Below are 16366 nucleotides of genomic sequence, written 5' to 3'. Positions count from 1 at the left end.
TTGGGTCAGGGCATGGAGATCAGGGAAGGTTTCCTGGAGGAGGTGACATTTGATCAGGGCATTGAAGGATGGGTAGGAATTCTGCTGATGGAGCTTGGGTAGGCGGAGTGAGCAGTGTGAACTGAGGCATAGGGACATGCGGGAAAGCACAAGACGTTGTGTCAGCATGAGACACGGTGAGGAATCCAGCCAGGGGCAGGACAGGAAGGGTCGGGAATATGGCTAGAGAGCTAGACCACGGCTGGACTGTGGAGATCGTCAGATACCAGGAGTACAGGCTTCCGGTGCCTTCAAGCACAGCTTCAAGGGAACTGCTGAAGGGATCCCAGGTGAGGAGCAGAGAGAAGGCTGGTTGGGCTGGACCATGGAGCAGAGGGAGAGGAGGAAAGCATATCACTGGAAAAGCAGGAAGGGACTTGGTTGTAAAGGACATTAAGTGCCAAGAGGAGAAGTTTGTATTTGATACTAGAGATGAGAGGGAGTGACTGGAATATACTGAGCCAGGAAGAGTCTAGAGGCACAAACCCTAGGCTAGTGAGCTTGGCTTCCATTCATTGCAAAATTCTCAAATGTTTGATGAAGGCAACAAATAGTGGATATCTATCAAATAAGGAGGCAGATCATGACTGGATGAGAGCAAAGGACTGTTCCAGTTCCAAGTCTCTGATCCCAGGATCACCTGCAGAAAGGGAATCGGGGACCACGAAGAGCCAGGATGACTTTTTGGCCATCGGCCATGCAAATCTAGCCACCCCTTCCTGGCAGCAGCCCCAGGCTGATAGACTGAAGATATAGCAAGGATGCAATCTCACCTGGGTCTTAGCAAGGCCTTTGATAAAGTATCTCAGGTTATTTTGTGGAGAGATCTGGGCAATTGGGTGGATTCAAAGCCAATTGACCAGTTGAATTTAAAGAATAGATCATCAATAAACCAATGTCAGGGGCAGCTAGGTGGCACAGTGGATTGGGCACCGGCCCTAGATTCAGAAGGACCTGAGTTCAAATCCGGCTTCAGACACTTAACACTTACTAGCTGTGTGACCCTGGGTAAGTCACTTAACCCCAATTGCCTCACCAAAAAAACAAAACAAAACAAAACAAAAAAACCATTGTCGACCTGGAGTGTCTACAGTTATTTCCCAGGGGTCAGTGTTGGGTCCTGTCTTATTTAACCTTTTTACCATTGATTTATAAAGGCCTTCATGGTATATTTGTCAATCTTTCTGATGGCACAAAGCAGGGGCTTAAGTGAATTGTAAACTCAACATTAGAGGGCGATGGCCCCCAACAAAGCAAACAGGCTGATAGGCCGCTCTGAGAAGCATCATGTTCAGGAAGAAGGAATTAGCAGCTTTACCATGCCCTGCTCTACCTAAATCTCAGCTGGAGTCTTGGGACACCACGTTCAGTTCTGGGAACCACAGTCCAGAGGACGACCATCCCTGAGGCAGGGGCCATCCAGGGGAGGGCAATCAGGGTGGGGAAGGGCCGAGAGCCCGTGTTCTTGAGGATCAGTTGTAGGAACCAGGCACGTTTACCCTGGAGAAGAGAATATTTGGGGGGACAATGAGAGATGTCTTTGGGTCTTTGAAAGACTTCCACATGGAGGGAGAATCAGCTTGGCTCTGCATAGGGGACACCACAAAGAGGCAGACTTAGGCTCTAAGTCAGGAAGAACATCTTAATGCAGAGAGCTCTCCCAGTGCAGAAGGGACCACCTCAGGAGCTAAAGGGTGTATTGGATACACCAGAGGTATTGGATATGAGGATTCTCTGAGGAACCGAATGGCCCCTGGGGCTCTGTGATTCTGCCTTTTCCCATCCCTGGTCATGTGACTGGCAGGGTACGTGCTGATCGTGTGCTCCTGTGTCCATGCTTCCTTATCTGCCAATAGCTCTGGACATGGACCGGCTGCAGTCCCCATTCCTCTTCACCTGAAGTGACTGTCCACTCTGTCCCCCAAAGGGAGAAGAGACCGTCCTGCAATTCAGCTCTGGGACCCTGACCTTGACCCGCCGTCCAAAACCACAGCCAGAACCTTTGAGCTACCCTGTGCTAGAGTGGGAGGACATCACCTTTGAGGACCTCATCGGGGAGGGCAACTTCGGGCAGGTCCTTCGAGCCATGATCAAGAAGGACGGACTCCAGATGAATGCAGCTGTCAAGATGCTCAAAGGTCCCACCCCTGAACTTAGCAAGCCCAGACCCCTGAGCTTCCACCCCAGCTCTAACCTTGACCCCCAGACCCCTCACTGCCCAGCTGTGGTCCAAGCTCTAACCCTTGACCCCCTGACCCCTCACTGCCCAGCTGTGGTCCAAGCTCTAACCCTTGACACCCTGACTCCTCACTGCCCAGTTGTGGCCCCCCAGCCTCACCTGACCCCCCCACTCCACCTCTTAGTCAAATCTCCTCCAGGCCTGAACTATACCCCAACCCAAAGCCTGTGTTTAGTCCCAATTCTGGGACCCCAGTGGCCACCTTGACTCTGATACTGGCTCCCACTGCATCCAGAGTTTGCCTCAGAGAATGACCACCGTGACTTTGCCGGAGAACTGGAAGTGCTGTGTAAGCTCGGACACCACCCAAATATTATCAACCTGCTGGGAGCCTGTGAGAACCGAGGTGAGGCCCCCTTCCCACTATGACCCCAAGCCCCAACCCCAGGATCACTCCCTGATCTGCCGGTGCTCCACCCCTACCACCCCCAGGGTACCTGTACATCGCCATTGAATACGCACCCTATGGGAACCTTCTGGACTTCCTTCGAAAGAGCCGAGTGCTGGAGACTGACCCGGCCTTCGCACATGAGCACGGCACAGCTTCCACGCTCACCTCTCAGCAGCTGCTGCGCTTTGCCAGTGACGTGTCCAAGGGCATGCAGTACCTGAGTGAGAAGCAGGTGCTGCCCGTGGGGGGCTGGGGAAAGAGAGGGCGGGGCCCTGGGTAATGAAAGAGGAAAGTTAGGGAGATCCAGCAAGCAGCAAGCACACCTACTGTGTGTCAGACACGTGATGCCTGGAGAGCAGCCCTCTCCCTACAAGCTCCAGATCCCCACCCCTAGTAGGAACCTCTTGCCTGTGTCTTGTCTCCAGTGCCTCAGTCTCCCTGCTTCCTTTCCTCCTCCACTGGCCAAACTCCTGTCCAGGGAAGGATGTCTTCTCCCCCTTTCTCCCTGGTTCCCTGTGGGCATATTCCTCTCCTGCTCCTGGGAAGTCCAGGAGTAGCTACTCCAGTGGGCAGCCAAGAGACTCTTTAATCCTGTCTTTACCCCTGGCAGAAGCCCAAGCAGCAGTTTCACATGACAGGATCTCTGTTCATGCCTCCTGAGCTCAGAGGATGACAGCTCCCTTTGCTGACTCCCACAGTCAGCTTCCCCCTGCCTGTTCAGGGCCCTGGCACCGGTGAGCTCCTGAGCACAGCCTTTGAGCTAGCCTCCGCTGCCCAGCACCAGTGAACGGGCACAGGGTGAAAATCCCCAAGCCTCCGTTGCCTGGCAAATGATCCAAATCCCCTTAATTGGATGCAGTTGGTCAACAAGCACTGATTAAGCACCTGCTATGCCCGACAGGCCCTGTCTTCCAGGGGCTCCCATTCTGAGGTATGGTACAAGCTACAGTCCATGTAGAAAGAACATTGGAGCTAAATACAGAATAGAGAGGGCATGGTGCCAGCTGGGAGTCAGTGAGGGCCTCCTGAGAGTCTTGGAGGAAACCCTCAAAGCCAAGAGGCAGAGATGAGGAGGGAGATCAGCTCGTACCAAGCTAGAGGTGAGAGAGAGAAGGTAATGAGCGCGGAATGCAAGGAAGCCAGTATGGCTGGCAATAGAGCAAATGGGAGCTAAGGAGAAGAAAGGGGGCAGCTGGGTGGTGCAGTGGATAGAGCGCTGGCCCTGGAGTCAGGAAGACCTGAGTTCAAATTCAGCCTCAGACACTTACCAGCTGTGTGACCCTGAGTAAATTACTTAATCCTCATTGCCCCACCCAAAAAAAAAAAAAGCACCATAGACGTGTATGAGAGAGGGGAGGCTTTGGGACAAGATGAATTGAGGTTTTGGACATTTTGAGTCTGAGATGTCACAGATGTCCTCAAGGCAGTTGGTGATTGAGGATCAATCTGAGCTCTCAATAGGGAGAGAAAGGTGGAATATAGATGTGGGCGTCACCTCCATAGAGATGATAATTGCACCCTTGAAAGCTGGAGAGAAGGCTGAGAGAAAAGAGTAGTGAGCCCAGAACAGAACCTGCTCGAGGGGAGTGGTGGGAGAAACACCCACAATGAGTGGGCTAGAAATGGATGAAAATTCATCAGAGTAGCCTTAGAAGGCAGGAAGGGAATCAGAGAGAGACAGAGAGACAGCGAGAGTAGAGACAGAGACAGAGACAGAGAGATCATGAGAACCAGGGAGGAACAATTTCAAAGGCTGCAGAGATGTCAAAAAGAAGGAGCACCAAGGAAAGACCATTCGAGTTGCCAGCTAAGAAACCATTGGTGGCGTTGGAGAAAGCAATTTCAGTTGGGAGATGAGGTCAGAAGCCAAATTGCAAACGGATGTGAAGAGAGTGAAAAGAGTAGAAGCAGAAGCAGACTGGGGGCCGCCTTCTCTGGGGGTTTAACCAAGAAGGGCAGAAGAAATATAGGCCAATCGCTGGTGGGGATGGATGCAGGGAAGCAGCCAATAAGGCAGACAGCAAGAGAGAAGAGAGGAGAAGGGGGAGGAAGGATGGCGAGAATGAGGGAGCCAAGAAAGCTTTCTTAGGCTCTAAGTATATGAAAAGTGCTGTGCTGGGGCAGCTAGGTGGTGTAGTGGATAAAGCACTGGCCCTGGAGTCAGGAGGACCTGAGTTCAAATCCAGCCTCAGACACTTGACACTTACTAGCTGTGTGACCCTGGGCAAGTCACTTAACCCCAATTGCCTCACTAAAAAAAAAAAAAAGTGCTGTGCTTAGGGCTGGAGCCTCCAATGCTGTCCCTGCCCTCAGGGAACTTACATTCTGATGGGGGGAAGGGCAGGGCCACCATTCCCCAGACATGTAAATACAGGGTAGCTCCAGAAGGGGGAGTCCTAGGTGCAGGGGAGAGGGCTGGGCTAAGGGAAGGTGTCACAGGCAGAGGCACCTGAGCTAAGCCATAAAAGGAAGACAAGTGTTCAGAGGGGCTGAGTTGGGGTATCATTTTTTTTTTTTGCTTTCTTTTTTGGTGAGGCAACTGGGGTTAAGTGACTTGCCCATGGTCACACAGCTAGTGTCAAGTGTCTGATGCTGGATTTGAACTCAGGTCCTCCTGACTCCAGGGCCCGTGCTCTATCCACTGTGCCACCTGGCTGCCCCTTGGGGTATCCTTTTAGGAAGTCTGTGAACCTTTGCAAACACATGGAGGGAAGGAGGAGATGCAATGTCAAGTAATGAACACAACTCTTTGGAGAACACTCAGTAAGGTCTTCATTTTCACTGGAACATAGAGTATGTGAAGGGAAATAAGAGGAAATAGAACTTGAAAGGAAGGTGGGAGAGATTGTGGAGGATGGTCTTAAGTGCCAGGCTGGCCATTTATTTTAGAAGCAATAGGGAGTCACTGAAGTTTCTTGAGCAGAGGAGGGACATGGTCAGAAGGTTCTGTGCTTCAACAAGAGCATTTTGGCTACAGATGAAGGTTAAAAAAAAAATTCAAGGTTAGTAGTCAGTGAGTCAATAAATAAATATCAATTGCCTACTATGTGTCAGGCACTGTGCTAAGTGTTAGGGATAAAAAGAAAGACAAAAAACGGTCCCTTCTCTCAAGAGGCTCATCGTCTAATAAACAACCAGGGACAAACAAGCTACAGACAAGATGAACTGGAGATAATCAGCAGAGGGAAGGCACTAGGCACGAGTGTTAAGGGGCTTGGGAAAGAATCTTTGCAGGAGCTGGGACGTTAGCTGAGACTGAATGGTACCAGGGAGGCACTCCAGGAGGCAGGGATGAGGAGGGAGAGAGTTCCAAGCATAGGGAACCAACAGCCAATGGAGAGATGCCATCATCACTGGATCCCAGAGTAAATGGAGGGGTTTTTTTTGTTTGTTTGTTTTGTTTTGTTTTGCTGGGCAATTGGGGTTAAGTGACTTGCCCAGGGTCACACAGCTAGTAAGTGTCAAGTGTCTGAGGCTGGATTTGAACTCAGGTCCTCCTGATTCCAAGGCCGGTGCCTTATCCACTGCGCCACCTAGCTGCCCCCTAATGGAGGCCCATTAGAAGGTGATAAACACCTGGACAAAGGTGGTGGGAGAAGGAGGAAGGGGACACAGACGGGATCCCCAAGACTCAGTGACAGGCTGGTCGGGCAGCTCATTGAGGCTTCCTCCGAGTCCTCAGATGACCTTACTTTGTCCAGGGAAGCTGGGGGAGGAGTGTCCTACAGAAAGGGAGCTGGGGAGAAAACCAATCGGAGAGGAGAGCAAGGATGATTGACAAGCAGCAGGGAGGAGCCAGCATCAATGTCTACTTGAGCCAGTTGGTGGCAGAACAACTCAGGAGCTGAAGGAAGCAGAGAAGATGGATGGTGGCCGGGGAGCCAGGCCTTCAAATGGCAGAGCTGATGTAGCCAGAGCAGGGATGGATGGATGGGGGAAGGGAGGGACCGAAAGTTGAGACAAGGACAAAGGCTACAGTTGGGTGGAGAACGCTGCCAGAACAGAACAGGGGCCCAGAGAGGTACTTCAGGGTGAGTGTGAAGCCACACTGACCAAACCCGGCTCCATCCTGGGCGTCTTTCTCTCCTACTCACTCCTTCCATCCTCAGCCCTTAGTGAGACCTGGCTCCCTGTTGAGGACCTTGCCCCCCCCACCCCACCCCCAGCTGTCCCCTCCAGCACTGGATACTAACCTCGGCTCTTAATTTTACTGAGAAAATTGAGGTCACTTGTCCTGAGTGCTCTACTCTCCTATGTAAGCTTCCTCTTCCCCCCTTTTCTTCATCACCAACCCCCCCCCTTTTTTTTTTTGGTGAGGCAATTGGGGTTAAGTGACTTGCCCAGGGTCACACAGCTAGTATCAAGTGTCTGAGGCCGGATTTGAACTCAGGTCCTCTTGACTCCAGGGTTGGTGCTCTATCCACTGTGTCACCTAGCTGCCCCCATCACCAAACCCTTTGACATCACCTCCAACTCATCACCCAGTCTCTGACAGAGGTGGTGACCTTTCTTCTTGCCGAGGCCAACCCCTTGATGCCATAACTTCCCATCTTCTCCAACAGATTACATCTCAATCATCCCCTCTTTCCCTCTTATATCTTCAGCCTCTCTTTAACTGCTTCTTTCAAATATGCCCAAGTCTCCTCCATGCTTAAAAAACCTTCCCTAAGGGGCAGCTAGATGGCGCAGTGGATAAAGCACCGGCCCTGGAGTCAGGAGTACCTGAGTTCAAATCTGACCTCAGACACTTAACACTTACTAGCTGTGTGACCCTGGGCAAGTCACTTAACCCCAACTGCCTCACTAAAAAAACAAAACAAAACAAAACAAACCCTTCCTTAGACTGGACCATTCCCTCTTATCCTATATCCTTCCTTCCTTTCTGAGCCAAACTCCTGGAAAGATGTCACCTACACTTGGTGTCTCCACTTCCTATCTTCTCACTCTCTTCACAAATCTTTGCAATATGACTTCTGACCCAATCAACTTCTCTCCGCAAAATCACCGGTGATCTCTTACTGCCAAACCTAATGGTCTTTTCTCAACCTTCATCCTTCTCCCCTTCTTTGCAGCCTTTGATGCTGTTGATCACTCTCTTCTCTGAGTTTTCATGATACTTCTCTCTCCTGGTTCTCCTCCAGCTTACCTTGAGTGTTCCCCAAGACTCTGTCCTGGGCCCTCTGCTTTTATCTCTCTATACTCTCTCATTTGGTGATCCCAGCAGCTCTCGTGGGTTCAATTGTCACCTCTAGGCAAGGATTTCTAGGTCTATACATCTAGCCCTAACCTCTCTCCTGAGCGTCAGTACTATATAACCGACTGCCTGTTGAACATCTCAAATTAGCTGACATAGGCATCACAAATTATGACACATTAACCATTTTCAGTGCCTCTGGAGTGGGACAGGATCTCCCCAAGCCCTTTCCTAGGGCCTGGGAATAGATTCTCTCTCCTTTTCAGAAAGGGCCAGGCTGGCTTGGCTGGGCTTATCACTCTCCACCCACAGTTGGTCTGAGACCTGAGGCAATGAGACAAGATGGTCTAACATGAAGAGCCCTGAATTTGGAGGAAAAGGACCAGGGTTCAAATCTCCCTCTGCTGCTGACTATCTTTGTGACCTTGGACCAGTCTCACCTCCCTGGGCCTCAGTTTCCTCATTTGTTAAGTGAAAGAGTTGGACAAGATCACAAATTCAGAGTTTGAGCATTAGGAGAGACCTTGGGAACATCTAGTTTGACCCATCCACAAAAGCAATTTCCTCTCTGCCCCCCCACCCCAGCTCATGACAAACTTAACAAATGTCCATTCAGTCTCTGCTGAAAGACCTCTGATCCTCTGGCCAACCCCAGCTGCAGCTGGAATCACTTCTTTACTCATCTTTGGCTTTTGGGCCATGAAGTGCTCAGGATGTTTATCTACATCCAGACGGTCTCTGCATTTCCTAGGGAAGTCAAAACTGTCCCCTTCACCAAAAAAATGACTAGCAGACTCTCTCACCCATAACCAATGCCCAAATACCCTTCACATCCTGTGCCCTGCCCTAAGCCAACCCCACCCCATGACGCATCCTCTGTGTCTATATCATGTCCCAAACTCAATGGCATCCCCATGACCTGCTACCTATAAGCATACTATAGCCTGCACTGTCTGTGCCCAACCCTAAAGTAGCCCCACCTTGTTCTGTGGCCATACCATGCCTTGTGCCCCTCACCTCCCACCCTTGGATCCACAATGCCCCTCATGTTCTATGCCTACTCCATGTCCTGTTCCTCCCTTTAGGTTCACAGTAAACCCCTTGACCTGTGCCCCTCTGTTCTCACACCTGGGCCACAATGCCCCCCACGCCCTGGGCCTCTTGCCTATTAATATGCCCCTTTCCTCTCACCTCTGGACCCATAGTGCTCCCCATGCCCTCCTGTACTCACACCATGCCCTGCATTCCTCTGTTCTCATCCCTAGTCTCATAGTGGCCTCTATGCCCAGTGCACATCATGCCCTGAGTCCTTTGCTCTTGCCCTTGGACTCACAGTGCCCCTATGCCCTGTACCCACACCATGCCCTGTGCCCCTCTGCTCCCATCCCTGGACCCACAGTGCCCCCATGTCTCCTGAAGTTCATCCACAGGGATCTGGCCGCCAGGAATGTGCTTGTGGGAGAGAATTTGGCCTCCAAGATCGCCGACTTCGGCCTGTCCCGGGGGGAGGAGGTCTATGTGAAGAAGACGATGGTGAGTCTGGGGCCTGATCATCTGGGACCCCACAAGTCTCCATGCTCCCCAGCCACCCCAAATCCTACTATTCCCCCAGTATACCCCACTCCCCTCAGTGTGACCCTGACACTCTCACTTGGTGACTCCTCGGTCCCAGGGCCGGCTCCCTGTGCGCTGGATGGCAATCGAATCCCTGAACTATAGTGTCTACACCACCAAAAGTGACGTGTGAGTGAGAAAGGAGCTTATGGGAAGGAGCAGATATGGGATATGGGATCTGGGGACAGGGTGAGCATGAGGGAGAGGAGAAGGGATACTAGGGTATGGATGGAGAGGGGTGATGGGGTGGGGGGAGGAGAAGGGGTGACAGGGTGGGGATGGAGAGGGGTGATGGAGTGGGGGGAGGAGAAGGGGTGACAGGGTGGGGATGGAGAGGGATGATGGGAGAGAAGATAGGGTGAGCATGATGAAGAGGAGGGGTGACAGGCTAGGGGAGATGGGGAGGGGGAGGGAGAGGAGAAGAGATGAAGGGTGGTTTAGGGAGAGAAGGGGACAGACTGAGCATGAGGGAAAGGAGAAAGACACCAGCTATTCTGGGAGGTAGGAGGGAGCAGAGGCATCTGGGAGGTAGGGAGGGAGCAGGGGAGCTTGGGAGGGGGGCTGGAGTCTAGGGAGCCGGTGGATGTCACTGGGGACAGATCTAGTCCCATCTCCTTGGTTCTCAACAGAAACCAGGCTGAGGGTTCAGCCCAGCAAAATCCTGGGGTCAAAGCCAGGAGGACATCTGGGGAGGCTAGGGGTTGAAGGAGTGGCAAAACATGGGCAACCAGTGGAGGCTTTGAGGAACCTGGTCTGGAATTAGGGAATATCGTCCACCACCCTCAGGTGCTGAGAATCCTTGCTCCATTGCCACCACAAGAGATGGGGGGATGGAGTTCTCAGGACATTTGTCCTCCCCGTTCCCCCATCTCCCAGTCAATGCCTCCTGGCCAGCCCAGAGGCTGAGAAGAGAGAAGGCCTTATTGTTACATCATCCAATCCATTGTTCTTCGGGACACTGTGACACTGTTGTCCGTCAGTTTGAGTCTGGCCCCAGTGATTCCCAGCTGGTGCCCTGAAAAGGGAGGGGACGAGTCTATGCGGGAGGGGTGCATGGATGGCCAGCCTGACTCACCCAGGCTTAACAAGGCTACTATCTTCTCTTTGCAGTTGGTCCTTCGGGGTTTTGCTCTGGGAGATCGTGAGCCTTGGTAAATCCCTGGACTCCTCTCCCTATTAATGTTCCCTCCACCCCCACCCCAGCCCTCCCATCTCAGGCCCAAACTCTGAGGCACACGATGGATCACAAGCCTAGCCCCCCATTCCAAGCCCCCACGTTCCAGACCCCAAAAGTAAATTCACTGTCATGGGTACCGATTTCCAGTCCCTCAATCACATCCCCCAGCACCCCCCAATCCCCACCAGCACCCCCTAAATGGCCCCAGTCCATCTCACCCCCTCTCAAATCTCCCCATAACAGCCCCTGCCCCAGTGTATATGGGAGGGGGCTCTAAGGCCAGGCTCACTCTTACAGGGGGCACCCCATACTGTGGCATGACCTGTGCTGAACTCTATGAGAAGCTGCCCCAGGGCTACCGCATGGAGCAACCTCGAAATTGTGATGATGAAGTGTATGTAAGGCCCTGCCCCTTCTCTCCCACACCCTTGAGGGCCCCCAGGCCTTTGGACTGAGTGCAGGCAATGCCTGACTTCAACAGGTCTGAGTCAGGGGTATGCCACTCCCCAAGCCTGAAAATGGGCTGGCACTTGGGGGGTCCCAGAACTTCTATCTCCTTAGACTGAGTGGGTGTCACCCCCACTCCACCCCCAGGCTCAAAGGGCAAAGACTTCCCTCTTACTGCCCAATCTTGTGACCAGTGATGCCTCGCACTCACACATGCTATTCATACCAGGCCTTAAGGTTAGTGATTCCTCCTCACCCATGGAGCTGAGGGGCTCTGACCTCCCACATCCCAGGGCCCAAGGATCTAGAACCTCCCATCTCCTAGGCCTGAGAGTCAATGACCCCCCCTCCCCTCAGGGCCTAAGGCCCAATGCTCCCCCAAACCCCAAATCTGTCAGTGACCCCCCACCACACCTCCAATATGCTAACCAGTGATGTCTCCCCCTCACCCACACACATCCACACCCAAGTCCTGGGGGTCCCCCAGGTCTGAGGGTTGGTAACCTCCACCCCATAGGTATGAGCTGATGCGCCAGTGTTGGAGGGATCGTCCATATGAAAGGCCACCCTTCGCCCAGATCTCCCTACAGCTCGGCCGCATGTTAGAAGCCAGGAAGGTGAGAACATCTGGCTGACCTCAGGAAGGGAGGCCAGGCCCCAGCCCTTGGAGGGAAGCCAGCTCCCATAATCCCTTTCTCTCCTTCAGTCCCACCCCTCCCCTAACCCTGCTCCCTGTCTGCTGCTGGGCCCAGGACAACTCGGCAGACATCCTGTCTTTCCCCATCTCCCTCTCTCCTGGAGACCAGGACATAGGCCCCAGGCTCACTCTTCCCCTTCCATCCCACCTTTAATGAGTCCGTGGCCCTGTGGGAAGCTCTGAGGGTTTGACTCAGAGTAGAAATAAATGAATGGGGGTGGAGGGGTCATAAACAACAAAGGAGGGAAAGTGACAGGTAACCTCCAAGCCTGGCAGCATATGGGCCCTCCCTCTCTACTCAGCTCCTCCTGGAACTTGGGCCCTCAGCTCCAACCTGAGAGAGACCCCAGTAACTTAGAGAGGGAAGGAGCAGGTCATTAGCATTGGCTGTTCTCCCCACCCTGGTCTGGCCAGGCTGTCCCATTCCTGCCTCTTCCCCATGGAATCCTGGCTGGTGGAGTTCTCAGAGGTTCCCTACTCCAGCCCCTGGCCTGTGTCCCCCCTCCCTTGGGGGCTTTTCTGACCAATTCCAAGGCCCATTTGCAGGCCCTTTCCAGAGGAATGGCTGCCCCTCCCCCACTGATTTTTATGCTGGAGGCAGGCCTTGAACGTCTCCCTGGGGCCCTTAAGACCACCCCTTCCCATTCCTATTCCATACTGGCCAGGCTGGGCATCTGAGCACCTGGGGCGCCCTGCTAGTTGACTCCAAATGCCCACCTACCTCACTTTCCACTAAGCTGGCCAGTCCAGTGCCTTCCTGTGTCCCTGTGGCAGCTTTGAGGGGGAAGCTAAGCAGCTCCCAGTCCTCCATCCCTTTCACATGACCATCTCCTTAGAAGGGCCTGGGGATAATCTCAGCCAACTTCTTCATTTTACAGATGAACAAATTGGGAGGTGGGGGAGTGGGGGTGGGAAGTGACTTGTCCATGGTCATCTGCTAGTAGTGGTAAAGCCTGAATTCAGACCCAGGGCACTAGGAAGCCACTATTTCATCCATAGGGGTAGAAGGGAGGGAGGAAGGAAGGAAGGAAGGAAGGAAGGAAGGAAGGAAGGAAGGAAGGAAGGAAGGAAGGAAGGAAGGAAGGAAGGAAGGAAGGAAGGAAGGAAGGAAGGAAGGGAGGGAGGGAGGGAGGGAGGGAGGGAGGGAGGGAGGGAGGGAGGAAGGAAGGAAGGAAGGAAGGAAGGAAGGAAGGAAGGAAGGAAGGAAGGAAGGAAGGAAGGAAGGAAGGAAGGAAGGAAGGAAGGGAGGGAGGGAGGGAGGGAGGGAAAGGAAGAAGAGAGGGAAGGAAGGGAGGGAGGTAGAAAGGAAAGGAAAGAAAGGAGAAAGGAAAGAAGGGAAGGAGGGAGAAAGAAAGCCAGTTTCGGCTGAGAGTCAGGAAACACTCTATCCCAATATGGAAAGTGCTGTCTTGAAAGGTGGTGAACTCCCTCTCCTTAGAAGTCATCAAGCAGAGATAGTACAAGGTGGTACCAGAGATTCCTTTGGTGTACAGGTTGGAGTAGGTGTTGGCAATGTCCCTTTCAACTTTCCAATTCCATAATTCTGTGGTGTCTACATCAAAATGTGAATCTACATACCTGCACACACACGCACACTCACGCACTCACATGCACCCCAAGCATCTCATATGAGGTCTATAGTCCCTGACAGCCCCCAGGTGCTATGTCTGACCTGCTCAGGCCTTTCCCATCCCATTATCCAAGATGAAGAGATTTACATTCATCCCTTTATGAATTCCATCTCATTAGATTCAGCTCAATTCTGAAGCCTGCCAGTGTCCTTTGGTATCCTAATTGACACCCAGTGTGTCTGCTCTCTTCCCAACTCAAACTCTCCTACAAACTTGATGAGCCTGTCATCTATCCTTTTAGCTGAATGACTGGCCCAAGGTCAAGCACAGATCCTTGGGGCCCTTGCCTGGAGACCTCTCCCCAGGTTGTCACTGAGCCCATTGTGGAATCACATCTGGTTACCCGTCTGGTTCCAACTCCATCTGACTGACTGTCCTCTCTTCCAGCCCACATGTCACCGTCCTCTCCCCAAGCACTTTGTGAGAAACTGTTGAATATCTTATTGAAGCTAGTCAGGCATGTTAATAATAATAAGTATTCCCCATAACTCTGAATCCCCTCCAGGTCTCTCCTCCTAGCCTCTGTCCTCACTGCCCAGAAAACAGGGCTCCCTTTGCAGAGTCATAGGATCTGGGGGTGGAAGAGAGCCCCAGACATTTAGAAATGCAGATCATTACCTGTGCCTTACTAGGAAGTGGGAGGGAGAGGACGGCCCTGAAGCTGCCCTCTGATGCCAACACCGTCTCTGTCTCTCTCTCAGGCCTATGTGAACATGGCACTGTTCGAAAACTTCACCTATGCAGGCATTGATGCCACCGCAGAGGAGGCTTGAAAGTCTATGGTGGCTCTGTCCTCCCTGCTGGCCCTTCAGCCTCCTGCTGGACAGAGGCACACAACTCGAACTCCTTGGGCATAGGCCCACAAAGCCCCTGGGATCTCCGACCAAATCAGCTTCACTCAGTGAATCACATTTTTGGTTTGGCAAATAGAAGGGGCACAGATGGTGGTGCTAGGATCCTCATGCCAGTCCTGGACAGCTCCTTCTGCCTTAACACCCCCCCACCCCCGCCCCAGTGTAGCTCCTCCCCCTCCATTGAGTTATTTCGTGTCCCCCCCCCATAAGCAGTCCTCCCTCAGTGTACTTACTCCTCCTCCTCATGCAGATACCTTCCCCACACAGCCCTGCACCCTAGGTTGGGGCAAATAAAACGTTTGGTTATGCCCCAGAGTCTTGCTTTGGCAGATTTCTTCTCTCTGTCCCCGGACAGGCTGGCCTTACCCTTGAATTGGGGGTGGGGGAGGGCAGAACAGGAAGGCTAGATGAGTGGCATGTGATCCCAGGGAGGCTGCCAGAGCTCCTGGTGCTTAAACTTGGGCCTGCCTCACACCATTACCCTCCTGGGTAATGATGCTGCTCCACATTGGAGCAAGAGAATTAATTTAGTGGCTACATGAAGGATGGGCCAGAAACCAGAGGGGAATGTGGGAGCCATTGGGAGCTGGTTACAATGGTCCAGGCCAAGGTGGAGGCGTTGGGGGGGGGGAGGGTGGAGACCAGTGTGGTGGAGGTGGAATGATGGAGATCTGGCAGCTGATTGGACAGATGGGAGGGGCAGTGAGGCAGTCAAGAGTCAGAGGTGTCTCCAAAATATGGAAAGACTGGAGGGAGGCTTGGAGGAGGGCTGGATTTGGGAGGGACGGCATGAGTTTCATCTTAGATATGTTGGGCTTGGGAAGCCAACTGAACTTCCAAGTGGGAACGTCCAAGTAGCTGTGAAAGGTACAGCAAGCTCAGGAGTGGGACTAGGAGTCACCTGCCTGGGGAAGGTAACACACACACACACACACACACACACACACACACACACACGTGTACGTACATGTACACACACTCATTAAGAGAGAAAGGAGAGAGCATGGACAGCTAAGAGAATCCAGGAAGGCTTCTGGTAGGAGAGGGAATGGGAGAAAGCCCTTGAAGGATGCTGGGGATTCTGAGAGGTAGGAGTACAGTCAATTGATAAACATTTATTAAGTACCTACTGTGTGCTGGGCCTAGGAAAGACTGCCTGAGCAAATGCAGGGAGCTGGAAGATGGAGTACCAGGTCCAGGGCTGAGCAAGCTGGCCAGCGGGGCTGAATCAAAAGTGTGTAACTGGGGAGAAGGAGGGAAACACCGTGACTAAGCCTAGGAAGGTAGGGTTGGCGCCGAAGTCAGAAGGGTGTGTATGGGATCCTGGGGGTAAAAGGGAGCCACTGAAGTGTCAGGTGGGAGGGCAGGTCAGACCTGTGCTTTAGGAAAATCACCTTGGCATCTGTGGAAAAGAGAGTTAGGAAGGAGGAGACGATGAGGCTGGGAGGGTCCCCTTCCCCCCGCCAAGGCTGTTACAGTAATGCAGGAGAAGGAGATGGGGGTCTGCAGCAGGCTGATGGCCATGTGAGAAAGGGACCAATGCAGGAGACAGTGTGGAGAAAGAAACAACAAGGTCTGCAAATGACTCACAAAAATGACCTCACTGCTCTCTCCCAGTAACCCTGGGAGGCTGGCACATCACTGTGCCCATTTCACTTGGGTCAGTACTTGTAAGGAAGCTGAGGCTGAAAGTCACATAACTTGTAAGTGCCAGAGGTGGGGCCCCAAAGCCTTGATACAGAAGGCCAACTGAGAGAGATCCAGACAACATCCCAGACAAGTAAGTGGTCATTGAGACCCGGCTGGAAGACCTCCAGAGACCGGGAGCTCAACACCTCCTCTTACAAGAGTGGAGACTCAGGGGCAACTAGATGGTGCAGTGAATAGAGCCCTGGAGTCAGGAGGACCTGAGTTCAAATCCGGCCTCAGACACTTAACACTTACTAGCTGTGTGACCCTGTTCAAGTCACTTAACCCCAACTGCCTCACTAAAAAAAAAAAAAAAAGATTGGAGCCTCTCAGAAGTAGCCTCATTGTTTGCTCTTAATTCAGTCATTTTTCAGTCATGTCAGACTCTCCGTGA

At 52.6% G+C, this 16366-nt stretch overlaps 1 protein-coding gene across 1 annotated transcript in view; it reads left to right on the top strand.

Moving 5' to 3' along the window:
- The window catches only part of TIE1 (tyrosine kinase with immunoglobulin like and EGF like domains 1), a 29404-nt gene extending 14953 nt beyond the window's left edge, over positions 1–14451 (top strand). The window contains exons 15-23 of the mRNA XM_043963585.1: positions 1967–2177; positions 2514–2624; positions 2711–2901; positions 9283–9396; positions 9536–9606; positions 10588–10628; positions 10952–11048; positions 11619–11718; positions 14131–14451. Of these exons, the coding sequence (XP_043819520.1) occupies positions 1967–2177; positions 2514–2624; positions 2711–2901; positions 9283–9396; positions 9536–9606; positions 10588–10628; positions 10952–11048; positions 11619–11718; positions 14131–14202 (1008 nt within the window). The 3' untranslated portion in view covers positions 14203–14451. The remainder of the gene's footprint in view (positions 1–1966; positions 2178–2513; positions 2625–2710; positions 2902–9282; positions 9397–9535; positions 9607–10587; positions 10629–10951; positions 11049–11618; positions 11719–14130) is intronic.
- Positions 14452–16366: the final 1915 nt, after the last annotated feature.

This window comes from Dromiciops gliroides, chromosome 4 (genome assembly GCF_019393635.1).
Source record: "Dromiciops gliroides isolate mDroGli1 chromosome 4, mDroGli1.pri, whole genome shotgun sequence".
NCBI classification, from domain to species: Eukaryota; Metazoa; Chordata; class Mammalia; order Microbiotheria; family Microbiotheriidae; genus Dromiciops; species Dromiciops gliroides.
Note: the sequence above shows the minus strand (reverse complement) of the source record. Positions and strands in the feature narration are given on the sequence as shown.